This window comes from Girardinichthys multiradiatus, chromosome 8, assembly GCF_021462225.1.
Source record: "Girardinichthys multiradiatus isolate DD_20200921_A chromosome 8, DD_fGirMul_XY1, whole genome shotgun sequence".
Classification (NCBI taxonomy): domain Eukaryota; kingdom Metazoa; phylum Chordata; class Actinopteri; order Cyprinodontiformes; family Goodeidae; genus Girardinichthys; species Girardinichthys multiradiatus.
The window spans coordinates 14,258,963-14,285,378 of NC_061801.1; the positions used below are offsets into that span (position 1 = coordinate 14,258,963).

The following is a 26,416-nucleotide window of genomic DNA, read 5'->3' on the forward strand; positions in this document are numbered from 1 at the left end:
CAGACATTTAAAAATATAGGCAACTCTCGCAGTTTGCGTCTCTCCCTTTAAAGGAGCGCAGAGCGGGGCTGTGAGACAGATAGCGCATCGGGCGACACTGCCTGCATCATTGTCATTATTTTGATGGGATAAGGAAGAGACTAGGTTTAGATTAAACGGGTTTTCTGTCTGTGCTTCCCTTGTGATTTTTTTTAAAGCTCATACGGAGTCTGACGTCTCTCAATTTCATAGACGCGCAGCGGATCTTTTACCGTTCTGGAGTGGCCCAGTCCAGAGTCTTTTTCTTTCCATGTAGCGAGGGATTTATGCTAAAACCTGGATACGGAGGGTATATTACATGTGCAAGGCAGTGTAAAGTGCGTCATAATTATGAGGGCGAGCGCATGGGGTGTATGGTGGCTGTGAGGATGTGATCTGACAGGAATCTCCGCTTTCTCGCTCCGCTGCCTCCACACTGCCGCTCAGGATGCCCAGAACTCTAAGAAGACTGGTTCATTTGATGCTGTTCTGCCCTCTGTCTAAAGGCCTGCAGGTAGGTAGGACGCACAAAAGAACCGGACGAGGTGCATGGTTCGGATTTTCTGCATGGATGCTACAAGGACACCTGCATCGCAAAATGTCGCAAGTCCCCCACTGAAAACGATGCAAATACAGGGAAGAATGGAGAGAAACGTATTAAGGATGGCTTTTTAAGCGATCAACTGTTTGTATACCTAGTTTTGTAGGGGCCTCAATGGAGGAAATGAAGGGAAAGAGGAAACAGACTACATATAAAAATTGTGGTGCAAAGATGTGATGTACATATTAAATCATTTTATACAACTTCAAACTATTTTGATTAAATTCCTTAATTATAATATTTATTTAGAAATATTGATAAAATTGGGACTCACTGTGGCTGCTTGATTTCCTTGAGCCTACAGCTTTACAGTTAAAACGAATAAGTGACTTTTGCCGCACCTTAAGTTGCATGAAAACAGTGTGTGTAGTGGGAAAGAAAAAATATGTTTCCTTAGTTCTTTATTGGTACTTCTTTAACCTTTTCATATTTTGTCACATTTCAACCACATATTTCAATGCATTTTGTTGGGATTTTATGTGTTAGACCAGCACAACACGGTGTTTAAATGTCAAGTAGTTTTACAAGTAAAATCTGAAAAGGGGAACATTTGTATTCAACCCTCTGTGCTATGATTCGCTTAAATAAAATCCGGTCTGCCTGTGTGTTATTCATTATCAGTATGAATACATCTGTGTAAAGGTCTCATAGGTTTGGTGGAGAACATTAGTGAACAAACAGCATCATGACAACCAGACAGATAATATTATGGAGAAGTCTAACAGGCTTTGATTCTAAAACAATACTCTAAGAGTCCCATGATAACTCTGGAAGTGTCACAGAGATTTGCAGCTGAGTTAGGAGACTCTTGACAGGACATGTGTGCAGTCCACAAATTTGGCCTTTATTGAAGAGTGGCTAGAAGAAATCCACAGTTGCCCTACATTGGCAAACTGCGATTGGCCTAGTCAAAGTTCAGACCTAAATCTAATTGAGAATTTCTGGCAAGAGCTGAAATCTGATGTTCACCAATCTCAGACTGACTAATTTTGCAAAGAAGAATTGGCAAAAAATGTTTGTCTCTTGATGTGAAAAGCTGGTAGAGAAATGTAGCCCATAAGACTAGGCAGCAAGCAGCAAATGCATGCCACCTTTTTCAGATTTTTATTTGTTGAAAATTAAAACATGCATCATTCTCCATCCACCTCTCTGTAATGCTACTTTGTGTTGGGTTATCACATAATATCCTGATGTAACATGACAAATTATGAAAAGGTTCCAGGCGTGTGAATACTTTTGCGAAGCAATGTAAAAATCTGTTAAAACATGGCAAATATGTCATCTTTGCAATAAGCTGTGTTTTACAGGTGTCTCTCTTTATGATTATATGACACGTTTTGTCTTCTCCCACCTTCTCCTCCCGTGCTCCACAGAGTCGTCTCCCGGCCATCAAGGTGAAGTACCTTCTCATCGCCTGGCTGGGCATTCTCATTATCAGCTGGATCGTGTACATGCAGTATGCCTCATTCGCCGAGTTGTGCCGCGGACATGTGTGTCAAATGGTCATCGTAAGTACATATACACGAGTATGCATGAAGGAAAAAGTGCGCTGTAGGGAAAATCTATAGATTTAACGTACAGTAAAAATATCTCTTTTGCTGTTGCAGCTAGTGTCGGCTGAAAAAACGTGACATTTTTTCATAACACCGTTCAGCTGACCTGAATAGGCTTAGTCACACAAATACAAATGAAGAATGAACCGATCTTTGGTGGCGCAAACAAAGAGGAGGTTTATCCATCAATTTTTATGATGGTCATCTGATTCTCATTTGTTTCACATAACCTTTTTGAGATTTCAAAAAGTATGGAGGAAAACTGGATTTTGGGAATGTGTTCCACCTACTCCTGCAAGTTGGTTAAGTATCACACTTGTGAAAAGTATTTGCCCCCTCACAAATGTAAAGTGAACCCAACCCAACCACACTCCCCAGTTAAATGGAAGTCACAAGTACACAAGTACTTATATGGAACCTGTCGGACAACAGGATATTGGCTAAAAGGTCTTAAAAAGCAACACAAAAGTAAAAAAAAAATAGGGACTGCAGTGTACAAAAGATTTAATACGACAGCTCAGAATGTACCTTCATTTTAACCCAGTGAACCCACACCATGCACGGCTCAACATTTCAATGCACCCATCCCCCATTCAACATATAGTATGGAACAAAGCCCCCATATATTATTAATTGGTGTGCTTTAAAGGCATGGTTGGTATGATTTTCTTTTAACCTTGTTAAAAACTCATTTCTATTTTTTTCTTCTAAGCTGACAAGATGACAGATTTAGGCTTTACAGAAAAAATCTCAATTAGGTTATCTTTCATCAACTACAAGAAACACCAGTGGATTTCTAAATGTTGCTTTTATCAGTCTGAACTTTTGTCTTGCAGCTGCAGTGACAGAACACTGCTATGAAAACAGCAGTTTTTTTGTTTTTTTTTCAGTATCAGTCATGTTTTGTTCAGGCAGGTTTCACCCTCAACAAACCTGATGCGTCATGTGACCACTGTTCCGCACCAGATGGGGAAATTTTCAGCTCATTTGCATCATTATCATAATCAGTGGAATGAAAAAGTCAAATTAAAGAATGATCTGTTTGTTATTTACAAACAAATCTGTTGTATTCTTGGAGTATAAAGGTGGTGTCTATGTTTTCTAAATGTTGCAAGTTGCAGTGCATTGTTTCTGCATACATGTACAAAATATTTTCAAACGCATTCACTCACTCATCCAAATCCTTTAATTCAGATGTACCAATCTCTTCCATGGCCACAGGTATATAAAATTCAGCACTTGGTATGCAGAACATTTCTACAGACATTTGTGAAAGAATGAGTCACTCTCACGACCTCAGTGCATAGTGTGCAGAAGTTGCAGGCTTCCTCAGAGTCAATAGCTACAGACCTTTAAAATTCCTGTGGCCTTCAAGAACAGTGTGTAGAGAGCTTTATGGAATGGATTTATACAGCCGAGCAGCAGCATGCAAGCCTTACATCATTGCAGCATTTGATTCAGTGTAAAGCATGTCACCATGACACTCTAGGGCAGAGACGCGTTGTTTGGAGTGACAAATTATGGCAATCCAATAAATGAGTCATGCAAATGAATGCTAGTTTCCAGGAGAACAGCAATTTCCTGACAGCATTGTTTCAAGTGTAACCTTTGTTGCAGAGAGGGTTTTGTATTGGGGCTTTTTTCTGGAGTTGGATTTGGCCCCTTAAGTACAGTGAAAGATAACTCTTAATGCTTCAACATACCAGGACATTGTGGACAATTTTATTCTCCCAACTTTGTTAGAACAGTTTGGGGATAGTCCCTTCCTGTTCAAATGTGAATGTGCACCACTGCACCAAACAAGGTCTATAAATACATGAATGAGCGAGTTTGGTGAGGTAGAACTTGACTGGTCTGCACAGATAGATTGATTAAAGCAGAGACTGTGAGCCAGGCCTTCTTGTCCAACATCAGTGTCTGACCTCAGAAATTAGCTTCTGGAAGAATGGTCAAAATCTCCCGTGAACACGCTCTTAAACCTTTGGTAAAGCTTTCCCAGATGAGCAGAAGCTGGCATAGTTACAAACCAACATCATACTTCAGTTCTGTTATTAACAGTCACTCAAGTTCATTTTTGTGAAGGCAGACTTGCAAATTCTTAAATAAAGCAAACCTTAGATGTTGTTGGGACCCACAGCCATGGATTTCAACATCAAAACTCCGGTACAAACTTTTCTGGAACTTTCAAAATAAATTGCATTTAACCGACTTCCAGCACAACTTCAGAAGGAGAAAGGGGGGTAACAGCGGACTTCCCATGATGCCACTGCCCGTATAAAACCCCCACCTTTCCATTGGTCCTTTCTCTTCCACCAGTGATCATCAGGACAGGCCGGGGAGGCACAGCATGCTAATGTCTCTTTGCTGGCAAACAGACATATTCAACTGGATCCGAGAGTGTCATACGATCATCGATCATATGCACTAAGATAAATACAAATGAATCACTGTTCGTCTATCCGGTAGATTCATTCATGAACGGGAATTAAGGTACAAGCCTGGCTTGACATTTCTCTCTGAGGCCTACAGAATCAAGCTGTGTTATAGAGAGTTCCCGGCAGACACGCTGTCTCTACAACTCCGAGTGGAGCAGTTTCCCAAAGGAAGACAATGGACGCATCACCGTGGTCACCAGTAACTTGCCATTTGGTCAGCGGACAGAGTGAGGCGCGCCATCAAACAGCTACGGAGGTTATCTGAAGCTAACCCTTTTGTTCACAGAGCTTTCTTCAAACTTCGTCGTCGCCCGGACAACTCCTCCTCAGCACGGTTCATGAGGTTAGGTTTTGGGCAGAGTAATAGAGAAAGATTTATGATCTGAACGTTTTCATTTTATGAAGTTTGGTTTTGTTTGTGTTGAACTCAGCTATCTTAGTGCTAGCAGGCTATCTGCTGCACACGTGCTCAGTTTTGTGTTCTGTGTTTGTGTGTTTTTAAAGTTAAGACAAACTTTACTTGAAGGGTGATTTTAAACACAGAAGATTGATCATAATGCGCCGTCCGCGCTTCTGCATTTTAACCCTTTTATCAACCCTGGTATTTTAAAGGTGTGTGTTTGATTCTGGTGCTAAGCTATCAACTTCTTTTGTTAGCTTCAACTGCTAACAGGTAAGAACACTTGCTTGCTGCCAAATAATATTTACCCAGAAGGGTTTAGTTTTCAATCCAGTAAATAATGTGTCTCTTTCATCATTTTACTAAATTTGATAACGAAGTAAACACCATTAAGCCCCATTTCTCCAGAAAGATTTGGCTCTTTTCCAAAATATTCCCTTAAATATTTTACTATATCCTTTAATAATATATTTTTTTATATTATTCTAATAAATAAAGGCAGCTAATTAGACACCGTTGAGAATGAGTCATCCAGAAAGTTGGTTTTATTCAGCAGATCATTCTTTAAAACATTACTTTATTAAAATAATATTTTATCTGATCTTGCATTGTGAATGATTGTCTAAATGTATGCTGATTATTGCCTAAGTTAGTTCCAAGACTAACTTAACTCCGTTTCCAGATTCTTCAAGATAATCCTTGGTTCTCAAACATAAATAACATTGCATGGTAATGTTGCATCACTCTTTTGGTCATGATTTCAACCATCTTTAATCAACTTGTTTATATTGTACATAGTCCATTAGTCTTCGTTATTCTTTAATTCTGCTTGGTAGTTTAGTTGGATTATTTTAGTAAAGAGTTTGTTGATTGAAATATGTTTGACTTTGAGTTGACTTATTTTTGTTAATAAATTCTTGTATTTTAAGAAATTGTGTGAATTCATTTCATGTGTGTGCAGAGTTTATGCTGTTCAATAATGTCAGAGCTCGTCTCACACCTTTCTATTTTGTCCTAATACCATCGCCTTACTGGGCTGGTATTCACAGGACAACCCTTAACAGACCGAAATATTATTTGATAAAATATTAAATTATTAATATTAAATAATATTTTCAGATTCATAGTCACAACAACGCAGAACGATGCATGCATTTTATAAATCATGTCAAAATTTAACAAAATCTAAGCCACAGTTATAAAATCTCAATTAGCTTCATTCTCCTGTTTTGTGGCTCACTTACAGTAGTCGGGTCTCCACCTGATAATCAGGAATTAATAGCCAAACAGTCTCTCTAAATGTGTTTTATGATTACCTGCTGGTGAGGTGTGGTATTATAGAACAATAGATGAAGTGAATTTGTGCACTGGCATTTTCAAACTGCACACCCTGCAGACATATACAAAATAAGCACAAACAACTTCTCTCCAAAAAACTTTAAACATGACTTAATATCGCTGTATTCCAAAATGGCTTTCTTCTTGCCACTTGTTCATAAAGGCATGATTTGTCCTGTCCTCCTCTCTGAGTTGTGGCTTTCTGAACGCTCCTCCGGGGTTATCACTGAACTCTTGGTTGCATCTTGACAGATATGTTGTGTTTGGTTTTCACCAATCATGGTGCTGTGCTGTGCATTACTCAACCGTCCTCTCTTAATCCTCTCTATCCGAAGAACATTTTGTGTTTTTAAATTGCACTGTCAAGTACCTTAGCATTGGAACAGTAAACTGAGAAAACATTTAATATCACACAAGTATTTGCAATTAATAATTGGTTAATCCAAGGCACGTATTTAGTTGCTACTCCTATTGTTATTTGTTATGTAACTAATCAGAATCAGCTTTATTGCCAAGTTCGTACATACAAACAAGGAATTTGCCTCCGGTACACTTTGCTCTTTTGTTCTGTTTTTGCATTACAGAATATACAAATTTACAATTTACAATGTACAATATACAATGTACAATGCAATATTCTGCATTACAGAATATACAAATTTACAATTTACAATGTACAATATACACATATCTAATAAAAAAGGTGCATTTACAACATCTGTATGCTGTTGTTCTGTACTCTATTGAATGTTCATCAGAGAAACAGCCTGGGGGAAGAAACTGTCTCTGTGGCGGCTGGTTTTAGTGAACAGTGCTCTGTAGCGGCGGCCTGAAAGTAAAACTCTTAACAGTTTATGTGCAGGGTGTGTGGGGTCGGCAGAGATTTTGGCAGCTCTTTTCTTGACCCTAGACCTGTATAAGTCCTGGATGGAGGGAAGGTCAGCTCTGATTATTCTCTCTGCATTCCTGATTATTCGTTGCAGTCTGGACCTGTCCTGTTTTGTGGATGAGCCAAACCACACTGAGATGGATGAAGACAGGACAGATTGAATGATGGCAGTGTAGAAGATGACCAGCAGCTCCTGTGGAAGGTTGAACTTCTTGAGTTACCTCAGGAAGTACAGTCTCTGCTGGGCCTTATTTCGAACAGTGTCTATGTGTGAAGACCATCTCAGGTCCTCAGAGATGGTGGTTCCTAAGAACCGCAAGTGGTCCACGGCCGATACAGTGTTGTTGAGGATGGTGAGGGGGGTGTATGGGGTGGTGTTCTCCGAAAGTCCACCACCATTTCCACAGTCTTGAGTGGGTTGAGTTCAAGGTAGTTCTGACAACACCAGTGTACCAGCCGATCCACCTGCTGTCTGTATGCAGACTCATCACCGTCCTGGATCAGTCCAATGACAGTGGTGTCATCTGCAAACTTAAGGAGTTTCACAGATGAGTCCGATGAGGTGCAGTCATTTGTGTACAGAGAGAAGAGGAGTGGGGATAGAACACACCCCTGGGGGGCACCAGTACTTATTGATCTGGATTGGGAGAAGATGCTCCCCAGTCTCTCCTGCTGCTGTCTGTCTGTCTGTCTGTCAGGAAGCTGTTGATCCACTGACAGGTGGAGGCTGGGACGTTGAGCTGTGTGAGCTTCTGGTGGAGGATGTCTGGTATGATGGTGTTGAAGGCCGAGCTGAAGTCTACAAACAGGATCCTGGCGTACGTCCCTGGGTGGTCGAGGTGTTGCAGGATGAATTGTAGACCTAAGTTAACAGCATCATCTGCCGACCTGTTTGCTTGGTAAGCAAATTGCAGGGGGTCCAGCAGGGGGGCCTGTGATGTCTTTCAGGTGCTTCAACACCAGCCGCTCAAAGGACTTCATGATCACAGACGTCAGGGCTACAGGCCTGTAGTCATTTAATCCTACGATGGTGGGTTTCTTGGGAACCGGGATGATGGAAGTAAATTTTCCACAAATTATTTTTAAAATTAGGCTTATTTTTTGTCGAATCTGTTTTTTTTTTGTCTTATTCCAGAAGACCCCTAAGATTTGCATTGATGTCCTTCAGTAAGATTTAGAAATGAAGGAAGCTGTGCCCACACTTTATCATGTTTAATTATTAGTTACTAAACTCACTCATTGTATCTCCGTAAGGGCTTGCACATGTATGTTATTAAAGTGTCAGTCCACAATCTCAGACCAATATGTTTTGGTGAGACTGAGAATCATTGACCAGTGGGGAGAAATACGATGTGAGAAAGGCATTAAGAGGAAGTGAAAGCATTGAAAAGAGGATGCAGCACAATGTCAAGTAATTGTTTGTAACAAACAATCCCTGTTTTTAGCAGATGTTTTATGTGTAAATAGAGGCGCCTTCCAGTTCTGCATGGAGTTTGCATGTTCACCCTGTGCATGTGTGGGCTCTCTCTGGGGACTCCAGCTTCCTCCCACAGTCCAAAAACATGGTTGTTAAGTTAATTGGTCTCTCTCTATAGCCCTTATGTGTGAATGGGTGTGTGCATGGTTGTTTGTCCTGTGTGTGGCCCAGCGATGGACTGGCGATCCGTCCAGGGTGTACCCCACCTCTCGCCCGTAGACCGCTGGAGATAGGCACCAGCTTCCCCGCAACCCTGTACATTAGAAGCAGGTATAGAAAATGGATGGACTGTATTTTTTTTTTTTTTTTTGGTTTGTTTTTGCAGTGTGATCACTACAGACGGGGCATCATTTCAGGCTCATCATGTAAGGCTTTGTGCGATCAGAAAACTCTCACTCTGCACCGCTGCATGTCCACCTCCTCCACCCATCAGGTAAAACACAAACACGTTATAGACTCACTGAATTTATGCTTTTAAAATTAAATATGACATGACATGCAAATATTTTAGTAAATGTCAAAACATCATGTCAACAGAAACAACAGATTTGTTCTGCTTTTTCTATTTTGTCACACATTTTTCAGAATCAATCAAAATTTGAAAATAAAAGATTACCTGCTAAAATACAAATAATGTTTTCATTTTTAAAGGCTAATAAGCTATTCAAAACAACCTGGTCCTATCTGAACGAAGTAACAGTGCTTGAAATGTTGTTCTGGATTATTTTGTGATGTCCTGGTTGAATTGTCCATTCTCTTTTGGACTCATTTTCGTTGGACAGCCTCTCCCAGGAAAAATCACCACTATTTCTTGTCCTCTCTGTTTGTGGATAATGGATCTCACTGTGGTTCACTGAAGCCCCAAAGCCTTAGAAAAGGCTTTGTAACCCATTCCAGACTGAAAGATGTCAGTGGTTTTGTTTCTCATCTGTTCTTGGAATTCTTTAAATTAAGGCATTGCTTTTTTCTTTTTGAGTTTTTTTTAGGGTCAGGTAGGGTTGGACAGCCTCAACATCATTTGTATGCCACATTTTGTAGAAAGTAGTAAAAAAGAAAAATCATTAAGGATTTAAATAGTCTTTTACAGCATGGTAGATCCAAGCTTTTTCTAAGCCAACTTTCAAGTTGACCATCAAAAGCAAATTTTTTATTCATAGAAGTCATATTTCTAGGCTTTTACATTCTAAATTTTTCTACAATATTTTATTTTCAGCAGGGATTACTGATTCCATCTGCAAAATCTAGCAGCTTGATTTGAAGAGAGTACCACAGTATAAATAAATATGACCCTACTGAGCACAGGTGTTATTTAGGGGTACTGGTCCACAGAGCAACTCTCAATTATTAATTAATAAAAAACAAAACGTTTTATAAAAAAAAATAAGATGATTGCATCAATAAAGATTACACTGTTAAAATGCCTGCAGGATAATTCAGTGTAACCTTAGAAATCACAACTTTACAATAACAACATTGTAAACCAACCAGGAGAGGTAGATTGCAACAAAAACACTAAGACTAAACAGAAAAACTGAAACAAAACAGGGAAGGTGAGTTACAAAACAGCTTTGACATACTAATGAACAAAATTAAATTGAGAACATCAAAAACTCAAAGAAAGGCCTAAAATGTCCGGCTGCATAATTCTTTGCCCAGAGGTCCCTTTGTCTAAGAAGGATTCCATGTATGTCTGTAAAATTATTATTTTAGAACAAATACAGTAGTACTAAAGTAGTTTGAACTATGTTTGATGTCAGGGTTTTTAAACAAATCTATCTGTAAAAAATGGTTGTTAGCAGTTCAGAAATACATACGGACTTACCTTTTTATACAGTGTTTGCTGCACCCGGTCAATTTATATTATCACATTTCATAAACGTCAGCTACTATTTTAATATATTCTCCATATTTATAACACTAGCTTTCATTTTACTCTTTCAGGTCTACATTGGACTTTGGAAGGATAGGCCAGTGGTGATCAAATGTGGCATTGAGGATCCGGTGAACATAGATGGAGTCCCAGATACCCTGCCAAGACCAGAAATGAGCTTATTTGACAAGCCAACTCGTGGAACATCTATGGATGAATTTAAAGAGATGCTGCACAGTTTCCTTAAGGTATTTCGAGAATTTACCATATTAATCCAAAACTGGACACAAAAATAGCACTCTCAATGTGTATTGTTTGCAATACTATTAACTAGAGAATCTAATCTTATTTCTTCAGGCTAATCTCGGGGAACAACCATCTTTGAGCATCTTGGTGGACAGAGTCATCACTCTTGCTGATGTCAACCAGGATCGCAAAGTGTCTCTAGCTGAAGCCAAGTCTATTTGGGCTTTGCTCCACATCAACGAGTTCCTTCTGATGGTGGCGCTACAGGAGAAAGAGCACACCCCCAAACTGCTAGGCTTTTGTGGAGACTTGTACGTTACAGAACGCGTGATCCACAGCTCTCTTTACAGGCTGGAGGTGCCACACTACCTCAAGGCGGTCATCCCGGAGGCCCTTAGCTCTAGTCTGAACCACTGGCTGGCACCATCCTGGCCCCGCAGGGCTCGCATCACCATCGGCCTGCTGGAGTTTGTGGAAGAGGTATTCCACGGATCCTACGGGAGTTTCCTAATCTGCGACGCCAGCCCTCACCATGTAGGTTACAATGCTAAGTACGACTGCAAGATGGCCAACCTGCACAGCGTAGCATCAGAGGCCATGGTGCGGGCTTTTCTAAAGGGTCGGCGATGCGAGAACAATGCGGACTGCATTTATGGGCGAGATTGCACGGCTACGTGTGATCGATTGGTGAAGCAGTGCAACACTGAGGTTGTGCAGCCTAATCTTGCGAAAGTGTGCATGCTGTTGCAGGATTACCTGCTGTTCGGAGCCCCGTCAGACCTACGAGGTGATCTTGAGAAGCAGCTACGCACCTGTGTGACACTCAGTGGGTTAGCAAGCCAGATGGAAGTTCACCACTCACTGGTTCTTAACAATCTAAAGACATTACTGTGGAAGAAAATTTCTAACACACAGTACTCCTGAAAACAGATTTAACCAATTAGCTTTTCTGTCTTATGAATGAACCATGAAATAAAATCAGCAGTGTTTTGCTCCTAAAGTTTTGCCAAATGGTGTAGATGGTTTAATCATTTATGTGATTATCATACCACACTGGCTGGATATGCAGTGTTGTGAAAAAGTATTTGCCCTCCTACAAGTTTGTTGTTTTTACTTGTTTTGTTACGCTTTATATCAAGCAAAGATAGGCTTAGTAAATACAAAAATAGTTCTTAAACAAGGATTTAATTGGAAAAAAATTCTATCCAACCCAACCTAACTCTTGTAAAAGTAAGTTTTTTGTTACTACATGAACTAACTGTGAGAAACCACATTTTGGTTCTGTTTTTTATTTATTTTCCACACCAAGGCCTGATCACATCTGTACATGAAAAAAAAAAAACAGCAGACAGCGTGAAGTAGGCTAAAAGATCTTGAAAACACAACACGTCATGTCCCGTTTTTAAAGAAATTCAAAAACAGATAGTCATTGGCATCTATCAATCTGGAAAATGTTACAGAGCCATTTAGAACAGGGCAATGATCCAGAACAAACCAGTCCACCTCTAATTGTTTAACAACAAACAAAGGCTTTAAAGTGGCTTAGTCGATGTCGGGACCTTAAACAGGCTGTTTGTGCTTAAGAACCTACCAATGTGACTGAATTTAAACAATTTAGCAAAGAAAAATGAGCCAAAATCATACATCCATGCAAAAGGCTCTTTGCGAGTTATCTCAGACAGTTGATGGCACTGTTTGCCACCAGGGGTGGCACAACCAGTAACTAGGTTTGGGAGGTAATTATTTTTTACAGCACTGTCACTAAAAACTGAACTGAAATTTATAATGTGAACCAAGAGAATCAGCAAGCCCAAATACCTTATGAATGACCCTAAGATGTTTGTTTTTCAAGTCATTAGTTTGTGACCTCTATCTTTTTGCACATATTCTCAGGACACTGCCTGTAACTCCATCTGTTAAATTCTATATGTAAATTAGTTTTAGTAAAATAAAGCAACTTGGATTTATTTTTGTTGTTTTTGTTTGTGCATTGACAAAGCTGTTGTTTATTTTTTGTAAATTAAATTGATCTCAACAGATCCCAGATGTACAGCTGTCAGAAAAGACAAGTGAAATAATTCGCAAATAAACTGAGGTTTGACTTAAGAAACTGATTTCCAGTACATCATGATGAAAATATATTCTTCTGTGGGAATTATTACATTTGAAAACTAATTCAATGATTTATTAATATGCAGATATGCCGACTTACTATATCCTTTCATAAAAAGGCAAACAGTAGAATCGCACAACTCAGTGACGTATTCGGTGTCCCTTCCTCTTGGCGTTATGCTGTGTGTTTATTTCAAACATCATAAGTGCATCTAAATTAGAATGTTGTAGAAAATAATTTTATTTTACTTACTCAAAAGATGAAACATAGATTTATTACACACAGAGGAGTATATATTTCAATCATTTATCTCTGGTAATTTTGATTATTATGACTTCCAGCATGTATAAACACATTTAGCTTCTTAAAAATATATAATAAGATACATTTTTTAGAGGATTTTAAATACAGATATGAAATAAAACGTAAGTCTATATATTAACTCATGTTCTTTTTTATGAGGTTTAGGTCAGGCTGATTTGCTAGTTGATCAAGTGCAGTGAAAGCATGGTCATTTAAGGTTTTGGCTCTTTGGGCAGTGTGGGCAGGTGTCAAGTCTTCTGTCAGCAGAGGAAGACACAAACTGCTGGTAGAATGTTCTGGTGGGCAACCTTGCTGACTTTGGACTTGATAAAACAGAGTGGACCAACACCAGCGGATGATGCCTTTTCACTCTACCTGCACACCGTGGGACCTTGATTTCTGAATGAAATCTAAAATTCACTCTCATCTGAAAAGATTATTTTGGACCTCCGAGCAACATCCCAGTCCATTTTCACCTTACCCCAGGTTAGACACTCCTGGTTCAGGGGCTTAAGTCATGAAAGGCAACATTTGTAGCATGTCTCCTGGATATGCCTGTGTGTGGTGGCCCTAAAAACTTCAAACTCCAACCCAAAATCCATGGCCTGTGAATCTCCCCAAGCAAACCCGGCTGGACCTACAGTAAAGGCCATAATGTCAAAATTGTGTATTAAAACTCATTTTTAATTGGTCTCATGTAATCTTTACATTTTCTGAGAAGCTAAATGTTTTCATGAGCTTTAAGCCATAATCGTCAAAATTACCAGAACAAAATGCTAAAATAAATAACTCTGTGTGTAATGAGTTTATGAGTTTCACTTCCTCAACTGAATTATTAAAATAAAATACCATTTTGAGATGTACCTGTATTAATTGTATGGATACATTGTATAGCAGTTGGATGTTTTTGCAAGAAAGAAATTGTGACATCAAAGATGAAATTAAATGTTTTATAAAGAAAAAATGTAAGTTTATCCATCGTAACCTTTGAAAAAACGTGCAGTGTGAGGCTGATTAATAACCCAGCGAACCACCAGTAACTTGCAACAATAAAATACACCATCAGAGGTCACCATGTATGACAAGACAACAATATACAGTAGGAGAATGCACAGCACCTTTTTATACACCTATTTTTTTCAGTAACTCAGGAGATGTCCCAGGTTTTAAAATTTGCCAAACGTTAGACATTAGACCCTAGAGGACTGAGATTTGAATAAAGACTTTGGTGGCAGCAGTGAAAACTCAATGTGTTCAATGTCATTGTTTAGACAAAAAATACAAGATAGGCAGATTTAAAATGAGTGCAAACTAAAATACTAAAAGAGGTAAGCAGCTGCAAGAAAAAAGAAATACAGGCTGTTGCAAACTGTGGAGGAAACTTCCGAATATTTTACAGATGCCATTGAGCTAATTACTATGACCTTCATTGCTTTTTGATTTATTTCCAAACTAGGAAAATTACAGTTTCAAATATTCAAATGAAAAATGTTGATTTTGAAAATAAAAGGTTATTGATATACAAATGTGACCTTCAGAGAAAAATAAACAAGACAAAATATTGTTTTTTCAATGTCCTTGAGCTGAATCACTTGATTTATGTTTAATTACATTTCAGTATTTTCATAATATATGAAAAAGTATGGGTTCTCTCGAGGTACTCCGGCTTCCTCCTACAGTCCAAAAACATGTGCATCAGGTAATTCGGCCTCTGGAAATTGCCCTTAGGTGTGTGTGTCCCTGGTTATGTGTCCTGTAAGCCTCTCAGTTGCCCTGTGATGACTGGTGACCTGTCCAGGGTGTACCTTACCTGTCATCCATTGATACTGGAGATAGGCACCAGCCCTAAGCGACCCTACGACCCTGCAGGTCTTTTTAATTATTTATTTTTCCTTAAAGACAAAATAGACTTTTTAATCAGTCAGTCGTGTGGGAAGGAAGTGCCACAGTATCTTGCAGATTTATTTAAATGTTCACTAGATGGGGCTGTATGAGTTCATCAATACCCATACAATTGTGTTATTCAACATTTGGATATGACATTATGGTGTTGTGCTGTTGCTGACTTGCTAATAGGTGGAGATATTGTACTGCGAATAATAAGAGGAAGAAGGAATGAAAAGGGAAGAGGTATGACGTGTACCTCTGTCTCCTGCCTCATGTTTAACAATTGTTAAACATGCACAAATGATAAGACATACTTTATTAATCTAACAATGGAGAAATTAACTATGCATGGACTTCATCCTGACCAGGACAGAGTCAGTGCAGTAATGAATGACCCCGCCTCACACAGTAAATCCTCTCTGAGATCTTTCATGGGTCCTGCATTCATCCCGGATTTTGCCACAGTTACTGAACCACTACGTGCATCACTCAGAGAGTCCACTGACACTAACTTTAAATGGACAATGGATGCTGAATCCAGTTTTACAGCACTCAAGGGATTTAAAGTTAACAGCTCTGCTTTAGTTCTGTGTGATAACAGATGCTTCCGATTATGGACTGGGTGTGGTGCTGACACAATTGCATTCAAATTAAACTGAGGGTAGTTGCTTTTGCATCCAAAACACTCTCTCCAGTCAAGCACAAATGTTCAACAATGGAACAGAAAGCATTTGCTTGTGTCTAGGCTGTGGAAAGGTGGATAACCAATCTCTTGGGATGCAGTTTAGTTCTACCCACAGACCACCAGGCACTTAAAACCCTGCTCAACTCAAAATGAGCAGGCCGTGTGGGACTGAGAATAGCCAGATGGTCAGCCTGACTGCTTTGCTTCACTAATGATGTCACATACCACCCAAGTCCCTGGAACATGACTGCTGATTGTCTCTCGAGACTACCACCGATTGTTGAATATCTTGACACAGAGGAACCTGATATCATTGCTGCCGTCTTTACATAATCTCTATAGGCCATTTCTGTTTCAGAGTTTATGATACTGTGAGACCTGTCCAGAGCTGATGCTGCTACACCGGCAGATCATGACAGGTTGGCCCAAATCCAGAGGATCTTCAGTCATATTTTTAGATCCGAGACGAGTTGTCTGTTCATGACTCGCTCGTTATCAGAGGAACTGCTCACTTAGTTGCCTAACTTGGATTCTTCTCTGCCTGAAAACTACAGACCTATTTACAAACTTCCTTTTATGTCAAAGATCCTTGAGGTTATAGCACAACAATTGAATTTCATGGAAAACGATTTTATGGACATTTTTCAGTCTGGTTTTCGCAGATTGCACTCCACAGAAACAGCATTATTAAAAGTTTCTAGAGATGTGTTGATGGCAGCTGATTCTGGAAACTACAGTGTTGGTTTTACTGGACTTGACTTCATTTTTTGACACTGTGGATCACACTATTCTTATCAACAGACTGAGAGATCTTTTTGGTATTTTTGGCACTGTTTTAAATTGGTTTATTTCTTATTCATCTGAAAGGTCTTTTACTGTTTTTATGAATAAAGACTACTCCGATGTTGCACAGCTGTGCAGTGCGGTACCCCAAGGTTCAGTTTTGGGGCCACTCCTCTTTTTATTGTATTTACGCCCTTTAGCTTTTATTTTAAAACGCTACAGTAATGTCTCATACCATGTGTATGCTGATGATATTCAGATATACTGTTCTTTTCGATCCTCTGAGTTATATAAATTGACTGAACTCAGTAACTGCCTGTCTGACATCAAAATATGGCTGAATGACAACTACCTGCAGTTAAATGCAAACAAAACTGAGACTCTCATCGTTGTTCCTGATGATAAAATCGCTCAAATCAGGAAGCATCTTACGTTCTTAAACCCTTCGGTAAAAAATTGTCTCCGAAATTTGGGTGTTGTCTTTGACAGTTCTTTGTCTTTGGACAATCATTGTAAACTGTTAGTTTGTAACTGTTTTTACCATTTAAGGAATATTTCAAAGCCGCGATCTATTTTTATCACAGAAGGAACTAGAAATTATTATCCATACGTTTATTTCTTCCCATTTAGACTGCTGTAACAGCTTTTTAGCGGGTCTAAGTAAATCCTTCATGGCTCGCCTTCAGTCTGTGCAAAACGCTGCAGCCAGGCTTTTAACTAAGACCCACAGAACAGCTCACATAACTCCTGTTCTGGCCTCGCTGCATTGGCTCCCTGTGCACTTTATGACTCATTTTAAAATTTTGGTTTTAACTTTTAAGGCACTTCATGGTGAAGCTCCCAAATATATAGTGGACCTTAGGACTTTGAGGTTTTCTAATCAGATGGTGCTGACGGTACCCAGAACTTATTTTAAAACCCGTGGTGATAGAGCATTTCAGGTGGTGGCCCTGAGGCTCTGGAATGCTCTCCCTCTATCACTGCGCTGCTCCGACTCCACTGACTCTTTTAAAAAAAGTCTCAAGACATATTTATTCAGGCGGGCTTTCAGCTAAAATTTGTTCACTGATTTTATATTATTTTTATTACTGTTATGTTCCTTTTTTGTAAAGCACTTTGTGACTTTCCATGTCTGTGAAAGGTGCTATATAAATAAATAAAGTTTACTAGTTGTCCCTGTATCACTGCATTCCAGAGTGGTGGATTTGGCTCATGAAGGACACCAAGGAATAGTAAGCACAAAACAATAGCTGCGTGAACTATATTGGTGGCTGAAATTGGATGAACTTGTACAGTGTTGTCAGTGATTGCCTCCTGTGTTAATTGCCAGTTCAACGATAAAGTTGCCAAAACGGCACCTGCCCTGCTTACACCGGTGGAACTACCAGACAAGCCATTGAGATAGTCGCTATTGACATTACATTTAAAACCCGCGACATGGGACTGCCGATATGCTATTGTTCTCATTGACTATTACAGCAAATGGCCATAGGAGGCGTTTGCCTCTAATGTCACTACAGAGGTAATTAACTGCTTCTTAGCTTCTGTGTTGAGTAGAGAGGGTCACCCAAGTTTTCTTGTTTCAGATAATGGCAGCCAGTTTACTTCTCATGCCTTTTCAGTTTTATAGAGAGAAAAAGGGATACAACACTTGAAAGCTAGTGTGTACTATCCACAAACTAATGGTGTTTCAGAGAGATTTAACAGTCTTGAAGGAGTGCATTCAGACAGCTGAGAGACGTTGTAAACCATGGAAAGAATCAGTGACTGAGTTCTTGCATAACAATCGAACCACACCTCATGCAACTACCAATGCAACACGATTTGAGTTGCTAAGAAACAGGAAAATGCGCACCAAGCTGGATCTAAAGTAAAAACGCACACTGAAATCAAAGAGACTGTTTGACGACAACATATGAAAGAATCCACAAACAAAATGAGACCAAAAAAACCTACCTTCAAAGTGAGTGACACAAGCAATGTTTACATGGACATAAGTTATTGGAATACATGGCTGATCAGACTAACAGTGTGCTATGTAAACATGTCAGTCAAGATATTCTGATCAGCTTCAGGAGGATCGGAATGAAATTGTAATTTGACTGAGAGGGGTGGTTTATGCTGATTGACAATCAATAGACCCTGCGCATGTGGGCCCCACATTCCCCCCCACTGGTTTCTGGTCTTTGGGAGGGAGGGCCAGCAGCGCTAAAGTTTGAGACATCACAGAACTTTTAAGGATGCTTATTTCGTTCCGCTCTCTCATCCGGTAACAAAAATAGACCAGTAGCATGGGTTGCTGAGCCCGTAGTTTAATTAGCAAGTTGAGTAACGTCTCAACTGTGATTTGCGATTCCCTGGGCGCTCAGAAGACTAGGGAACTTGTGCACTACTGCTTTGTTTGCTATTTTTTGTTGTTCAGCAAAGACAAAATCACAGCTTCTGTGTTTTTTTTAGGGAAATTTAATAACTCTGCGCATCTCAGTGGTTCTATTCTGAATAAAGCCATGTGCATATAAACGCACAGCATGATTGGATTGCCCGATTGTGTGCCCATATAAACGGTGCAATCTGATTATTTTTTTGTTTTTAGTCTTTAATACATTTTTAATACATTTCAATCCGATCGTGAAATTTTGTGCATGTAAACATAGCTAGTGTTCGTGTTCACAGACCCAACCATGTTCCTGCAGGATCATCAAAATTTTCTGACCTCCTGACAATGATCAGGAAAGTTAGATTAAACACTTGCCTCCTAAGTGATGTATGTAGATGAAACTGGCACAGTTCCCAAAACAAGCACTGTCTGCTGCTGAACAGGACAATGATACCATCTTTGATGCTCTTGTACTGCCTGAAAATGTAAATCCTAGTGTACTTCCAGGTCCTGTCTCTAGGCGTAGTCAGAGGTCCAGAAATGATACAAGATGGTTAACAGGATTTGTAAGGTAGAGAGTTAGTTATAACTACATCCTTACTGTTCTGTTGCAAATGTTAGATTCTATTACAAAAGCCCTGTAGTTCTCTTACAATACTGGTAAATGGGTAAATAAGAAGTAAACTAGCTTATAGCGGTGAAACAAAGAAAACTTAAATTTTCAGTTAAATGTTTTGTTTGATTACAGAAGTCATCATCTAAGGTGATTTACTTGTTTCACATGTAATAGTTAACATGAAAGCATTTGCTCATACAATGTATTTGTCAGGTTCAAATAACCTAAAATACTTATAACATCACGAAAAGAAGAGAAAGACAAAATAATTCGTTTTTTACTCGCTGCGAGGAGAACAGACAGAGATGTGCTTTCAGTTACAAATCTCCTACCGCTCTGCAAACACATCTCTCCAACACCTCTTTTTATTATATCTTTAGGGTGGTCCCTAGTTACATAAACGTCGCTGCTCTTAAAGGGTGGGGAACAAACAGTAGCAACGTGACAAAGATCATGTACCCCATTATCTTGTACAAACACACTTGCACAGTCTCCATAATCTTAAGATATGTTCACAAATTGTTCAGCACAATCAGCCTTCATCTTGTCCTCAACTGAGACGGCATCATCCCGATTCCACCTTTCCTCCTTGCCTGCAAACAACTCATCACACGTTTACTTACACATACAACATGAAAGGTTATAAAGGTCAAATAGTAAAGTTAATAAAGACAAGCAAATATAAGATAAATCTATATACAATTATTCCAACAGTATTAATGCTTTTTCATACTGAGATCTATAAATGTTTCTCATTGCAAAGTATTTGCTTCAAAGAAAAGGGGAAATGTTGTGTTGTACTATTGCTGTGACTTGCCAATAGGTGGAGATGTTGTACTGTGAATAATAAGAATAACAAATTAAAAAGGAATAGGTCTGAAGCGTACATCGGTCTCCTGGCTTCTGCTTTATTTCAATGCTGCAACACCACAGGCATGTTTTAAGGTTAAGAATATAAATGGTTTTAGACTGTATTAAATTAGCCCAAACACTCACAAGTAACTTAAATATTACAGTGAATAGCTCTGTTGCTTTGTTTGTTTTAGTTTGTACATCTTGCCATACAGTATGTGTACCTTCCAAACTCATATCAACAGGTCCAGCACAAAATATATCTCTCAGTAGTAATGCTGCTATAGGTTTAGGCTGATGAAGGACAGACTGAATACTTCCTCATTCTGCTACTTCTTTCCATATATCAATTTTTAGCAGTAACTACAGCCATCAATGTCCTCTCTATTTCTTTTCTTCATATAAATGACGTCCATGTTTAGCTGCATCATTTTTCTGAAGGGTGCCATCAGCTAAGTCATTGATTCCTATACTTTTTTTAAAGAAATGTTTTGGCACTAGAGGCCTTTATTTTTGACAGTAGGCAGACTAGAAGGAGGGGCAAAGAGAGGGGGAGACATTCAGCAAAGGTTGCCAGGTCTGGGACTCGAACCCGGGACAGCCGCTTCGAGGACTACAGCCTCTATATGTGGTCGCGCACTAACCCCTACACCACCAGCGTGGCGACCTCCTATACTTTTATATTATTTTATTTATCAATTGTCATTATAAACTGCATTGCAGATCCTTCAGTTATCAGGCTCTTATCCTATGGAACCAGTTCCCAGGTTTAGTCCATGAGGCAGACACCCTGTCTACGTTTAAGGCCAGGCTTAAAACTTTCCTTTTTGATAAAGCTTATAGTTAGAGTGGCTTAGTTTATCCGGAGCTATCTCTGTAGTTACGCTACTATAGGCTTAGACTACTGGAGGGCATCATGACCACTTTCACTCTCTCTGCTACATTCTTATACTACTCCCCAGTGTTGGGACCCACAGCCATAGATACAACATTAAACTCCGGTACGGACTTTTCTGGAACTTTCAAAATAAAGTGCATTAACCTTCTTCCGGCACAGCCAGGAAACGGGATAACTGTGGACTTCCTGTGATGCCACGACCCAAATAAAAGCACAGCTGTTGCTACATCCGCTCTCTTTCCATATGGCCTCTAGTGGGACCGGTTAGTTTCCAACAACTTAATGTATTTTGCTGGCAAAAAGACATAAACTCTTCAAACTGGATCCAAGAGTGTCATAAGATCACGTGATCATATGCACAAGTTAAGTATGAGTGAAGCACTGTTTATGTACCCGGTGATTTCATTCATAAAGAGTCGCAGAAAAATCCCCAGTAGAGAAGCTGTTTCTACAAGCAGAGTCTGAAGGAAGGACAATGGCCCGCATCATCGTGGTTATGGAAATGAACAGCTGGTTGACGGACAGAACGTCTTTCAAGCCACAGCTCCGGAGGTCAGGTTAGCTGAAAGCTAACCGCTTGTTGACTGTGGACGTTTCTCCAAACTTCGCCCCTTGGACAACGTTCCCTCAGCATGGTCAGAGGTTAGGTTTGGGCAGAAAAATAATAGAAAGGTTTAGATTGAAACATTATTTTATTAAAATAATATTTTATCTGATCTTGCATTGTGAATGGTTGTCTAAATGTTTGCTGATTATTGCCTAAGTTAGTTCCAAGACTAACTTAACTTCACTTCCAGATTCTTCAAGATAATCCTTGGTTCTCAAACATAAACATTGTATGGTAATGTTGCATCACTCTTTTGGTCATGATTTTCAATCATCTTTAATCAACTTGTTTATATTGTACATAGTCCATTAGTCTTCGTTATTCTTTAATTCTGCTTGGTAGTTTAGTTGGATTATTTTAGTAAAACGTTTTTTAATTGAAATATGTTTGATTTTGAGTTGACTTATTTTTGTTAATAAATTCTTGTATTTTAAAAAATTGTGTGAATTCATCCCATGTGTGTGCAGAGTTTATGCTGTTTAATAATGTCAGAGCTCGTCTCACACCTTTCTATTATGTCCTAATACCATCGCCTTACTGGGCTGGTATTCACAGGACAACCCTTAACAGACCGAAATATTATTTGATAAAATATAAAACTATTAATATTAAATATTAAATGATATTCTCAGATTAATAATCACAACACCAGTTTTGCGTTATTTGCTGTTTTCAGCTTTTAACTTTCTGTTTTTTCTGTTTTTTCTCTTACAATCTACATCTGGCCTGGCTCTGTGTTGAGCTGTGGCACCTTCCTGGAGGGGTGCATTGATTGAGCTGCTGCTGCCAACAACTTAATGCTCACCTTCTACAGATGATACACTTGGCCCTGTCTTTCAGTGTTTAACCATTTCTCACTCCTAGACATAGCTACTGGCTGAGCTCCTACTATGACTAACTGTATGTGCTCTCTTTCATACTCTAGACTTGAACACTGTCTCAGAGTTCATCTGCTTAGCTGTCTCTCTCTCCTAGATGAAACCACGAAAGGAGCTAAAACCATTAAAGTTTTACTTTTCTTTTCCATGGAAAGTATTCCTGGATCAGTGTTTCTGTGTTGTTGTTTTTTTGCGCCTCATTTCTCTTAAACACCCAGTCAGTTGAGCAGATGGCCGCTCACACTGAGCCTGGTTCTGCTGGAAATTTCTTACTGTTAAAAGGGAGTTTTCCTTTCCATTGTCGCTACATGCATGCTCAGTGTGAGGGATTGTTGCAAAGTCAATGCACAAGACTTTCCACTATCTCTATATGGTCATCTAGGAGGAGTGAATGCTGTAAGTCACTGACTCGATGCAATCTGCTGGGTTTTCTTAGACAGAAAATCTTTTTTAACCAATATGAATAAAAACTGAATCTGACTACACTGTTTGATAGTTAAGAATTTATTTTATTTTTAGTTTATTTTACCATTATTTTTCCAGGAAAGACATCCATTGAGATTTGTAATTTCTTTTTCAAGGATGTCCTAGCCAAGATAGAAAGCAGCACAAAATACAGAAATAAATGAATAAATAAAAAGCTATTACATTTACAAAGAAACACTAAATGATTTACAATAACAATTAGATTTAACGGTTACAAAATATGAGTAAAACCTATGATGACCTAAACCTATGAACTAAATGAAACAGCAAGATGTAACTGAAACGTCTGACAGTAATGTAGAAACAAACTGAACTGAATTTGTTTGAAGGAAGGCACCCCCTGCCTGTCTCAATAAAATGTTATTCTGTAGAAGTTAGGCAAGACATTTCACATCAACATGTAATGTTACAATAAAACTGGCATGACTTTCTTATGCAATGTTCTATACTGCTTAGGAAATTCAAGCAGATCCTATTTATTCATGTTACAACTAGTATAACAGTCCATAAAGGACACAATGTATAGGCTCCAAATGCTGTGAAGAGGAGCAGATGAGTTTATCTTTGCCTGGAGATGCTGTACTTATGCTCAGCTGACATGAGGAAGACAATACAATACAGTCAATTCGCACAAAGCTGCAAAACCTGATAATAGTCCAGGTTGCATCCTGTAGGACCATGCTGTTGAGATAGTTGGTGGTTTCTGTCCAGCACGCTGTTGCACCAGTGGGGTTTAAATTAAGTTCCATTTGCTCATACTGTAACCCTCTCCTTGTTACTATATTTTGGATTTACTGTTGGAAATACAACAGATAAATCCTTGTGCTCTGTCAAACCAAGCACAGTCACTCCGCAGTAATTAGCTTTTCAGTACAGTAACACCTGACTATACTATCAAAATCCATACAAACTAGTCCATTAAGGACGTGGTGGTGGCGCAGGGGTAAAAGGTGCGACCAATATTCAGATGCTTCAGTCATCACTGGGGGTTCGACTCCAGACTCAAGTCTGCATGTCTTCCCCCTCTCTCCACCCCTTTCCTGTTAGATTACTGTCAAAAAACTTAAAAACAATAAAACTTAAAAAAATAGTCCAACAGATTTGCAAACAGCATAAGAGTTATTTATTTTTCAAAGAAAGTGCATCCTTCTACAGAGCAGCTATGTGTAGTGACAGGAATAATGTCAATGAGCTGACTGAGGAAGGTCAAAGAAACCAACAAGAGATCCTGATGAGAGACAAAAATCTCTACATCAGTTCTTACCAACTTTTACCAGGGTTTTCTTGAGAATCTCACATCATTGTACAGTTACCACAGTGCCTCTGACTTTAAAATGAGTCGGTGGGACTTTTTTCTTTTACCACCTTTCTTGTAGTATTAAATTACCAGAAACTGGATTTAAAGACTTTTGTTACTCCTCAGTCCTTGTCCAAGCGACCACTGGCTTTTATTTTTTATGTAGTGTTTTCTATCATGCACAATCCTGCTTTACTTGTTTGTTTATTTGTGTGCATCCTGCAATCTCAATATCAGAAAAACATAACAGGTTTGTAAATTGGTTGTTATGTGAAGATGTAGGAAAAACCTGATTATTGGAATTTGAACTTTGTTGTAAAAATACAATTGAAACCAGATATTTGCACACACTGCATAAGACAATTAGATGATTTTGTTTTTTACCTCACTGTATGACTGAATCAGACTAAAGTTTTCCTGTTATCAGTCTGTTACATTTAACAAAAGAATTTATATTGTAGAAATATTCACATATATTCTGGCTTCTAATGTTGCCTTTAGAGTAATGGCAACTTCCTCTTAGAGTGGTCTTACTGCCCATGTTGACATAGGTCTTGTTTCAGTGTGGATATTAACACTCTCTTACCAGCTTCAGTCAAAATCCTCACAAGGTCTTTTGCTTTATTCTGGAGCTGATATGCACATTTCACAACACAATGCACAGGTGAGATCGTCAACCTCAATTAGAGGATGAATAAAGGCTAAATAGAAAAATAAACTAAAATAAAAACGTCCTTGTGCAGCACAAAAAAGAGAGCATAACGTTTTAGGAATGGCATAGTCAAAGTTCAGACTCTATGACCTAAAGCAGACAGTTTGTTCAAAATCATTCTAATGTGCCTGAATTATAGCAAACCTGCAAAAAAAATTGGATCTGAATTCCTGCACAGTGATGTGAAAGACTCATTGCTAATTATTGCAAAAGACTGATGGTAGGGTAGCACCTGTTTGTAGTACCCTGCCATTCTTAGGTTTATGGGGCAATTCTTTTTCAGAAAGGTCAAGTTGGTTTGGATTGCTTGTTTGATGATAAGAAACATGTAAGTGACAAAAAAAGCAAAAAGAAGAAACTGTTATTGTCATTGCACTGTATATTTCAATAATTAAAAAGGGTTATTCTCCAGTTCCTGATTGTCTGTTTGTGCCCCATTTTTGTTACTTCAGTGGAAAAGGTTCATGCTTGATGATCCTGAAGTACTCTTCTATGCATAATTACATGCATGTTTGCAAGTGTGTTCATTTTCTATTGTTTTGGAAACACTGCACCTATTGGAATTGTAAACCAAATGCACACTCCAGACCTGCTAACTCCGAGGATTTTGTGATTTCAGCTGACTGAATTAGAATTTCTCATGTGTTCTCTTGTAGACATGCTGGCATTGTGCCATTCAGCTCTGCAAATTCACAGAATATTGGATCTGTCATACACAGACCTAAACTGATGTAGTACATGTAAGCTCTGAATTGGTTCAGTGTTCAGCCCTGCAAGGTTACAGAGCGGGGAGGGAAGAGGGATGGCTCAATGCCTGAGCGAGTAAGCCTACACTAAAGGTAATTGCTTTATTCCTTCCTTCAGCACCTCCTCAGGCTCTCTTCGCTCCTCCCATCCTCCTGCCTCTGTGCATGTCAAAGATTTCCATCTGCAGTTAAATGTGCCTTCACATCCCCCTCAACAGGGAACGAGAAGAAGAATGAGAGAAACTGAGAGTGAGGTGGTTACAGTCACTTTCCAGAGTAATCAGGAGGAACGTTTCTCTTCTCGTCTTGTCCTCCTGGCCCCGGTGGTTACGCGCATGCTGCTGTCTCT

At 39.1% G+C, this 26,416-nt stretch overlaps 1 protein-coding gene across 2 annotated transcripts; it reads left to right on the plus strand.

Moving 5' to 3' along the window:
- dipk1b (divergent protein kinase domain 1B) lies at positions 1 to 14,820 on the plus strand. 2 transcript variants are annotated; one of them, XM_047373584.1, is made up of 5 exons: positions 7 to 532; positions 1,993 to 2,127; positions 9,037 to 9,144; positions 10,653 to 10,829; positions 10,939 to 14,820. In XM_047373584.1, exons 1-5 carry the CDS (start codon positions 467 to 469, stop codon positions 11,749 to 11,751), a joined length of 1,299 nt encoding a protein of 432 aa, XP_047229540.1. In that variant the 5' UTR covers positions 7 to 466; the 3' UTR covers positions 11,752 to 14,820. The 2 variants fall into 2 exon arrangements, with proteins under 2 accessions (XP_047229541.1, XP_047229540.1); XM_047373585.1 differs by lacking the exon at positions 9,037 to 9,144 and having other exon boundaries at positions 1 to 532.
- Positions 14,821 to 26,416: the final 11,596 nt, after the last annotated feature.

Bases quoted from the DNA above. Each gene is read 5' to 3' on its own strand.
- dipk1b (XM_047373584.1), top strand. From the start codon at position 467: ATGCCCAGAACTCTAAGAAGACTGGTTCATTTGATGCTGTTCTGCCCT. The intron at 2,128-9,036 runs GTAAGTACATAT...TTGTTTTTGCAG, and splicing joins ATGTGTGTCAAATGGTCATC to TGTGATCACTACAGACGGGG. The intron at 9,145-10,652 runs GTAAAACACAAA...TTACTCTTTCAG, and splicing joins CCACCTCCTCCACCCATCAG to GTCTACATTGGACTTTGGAA.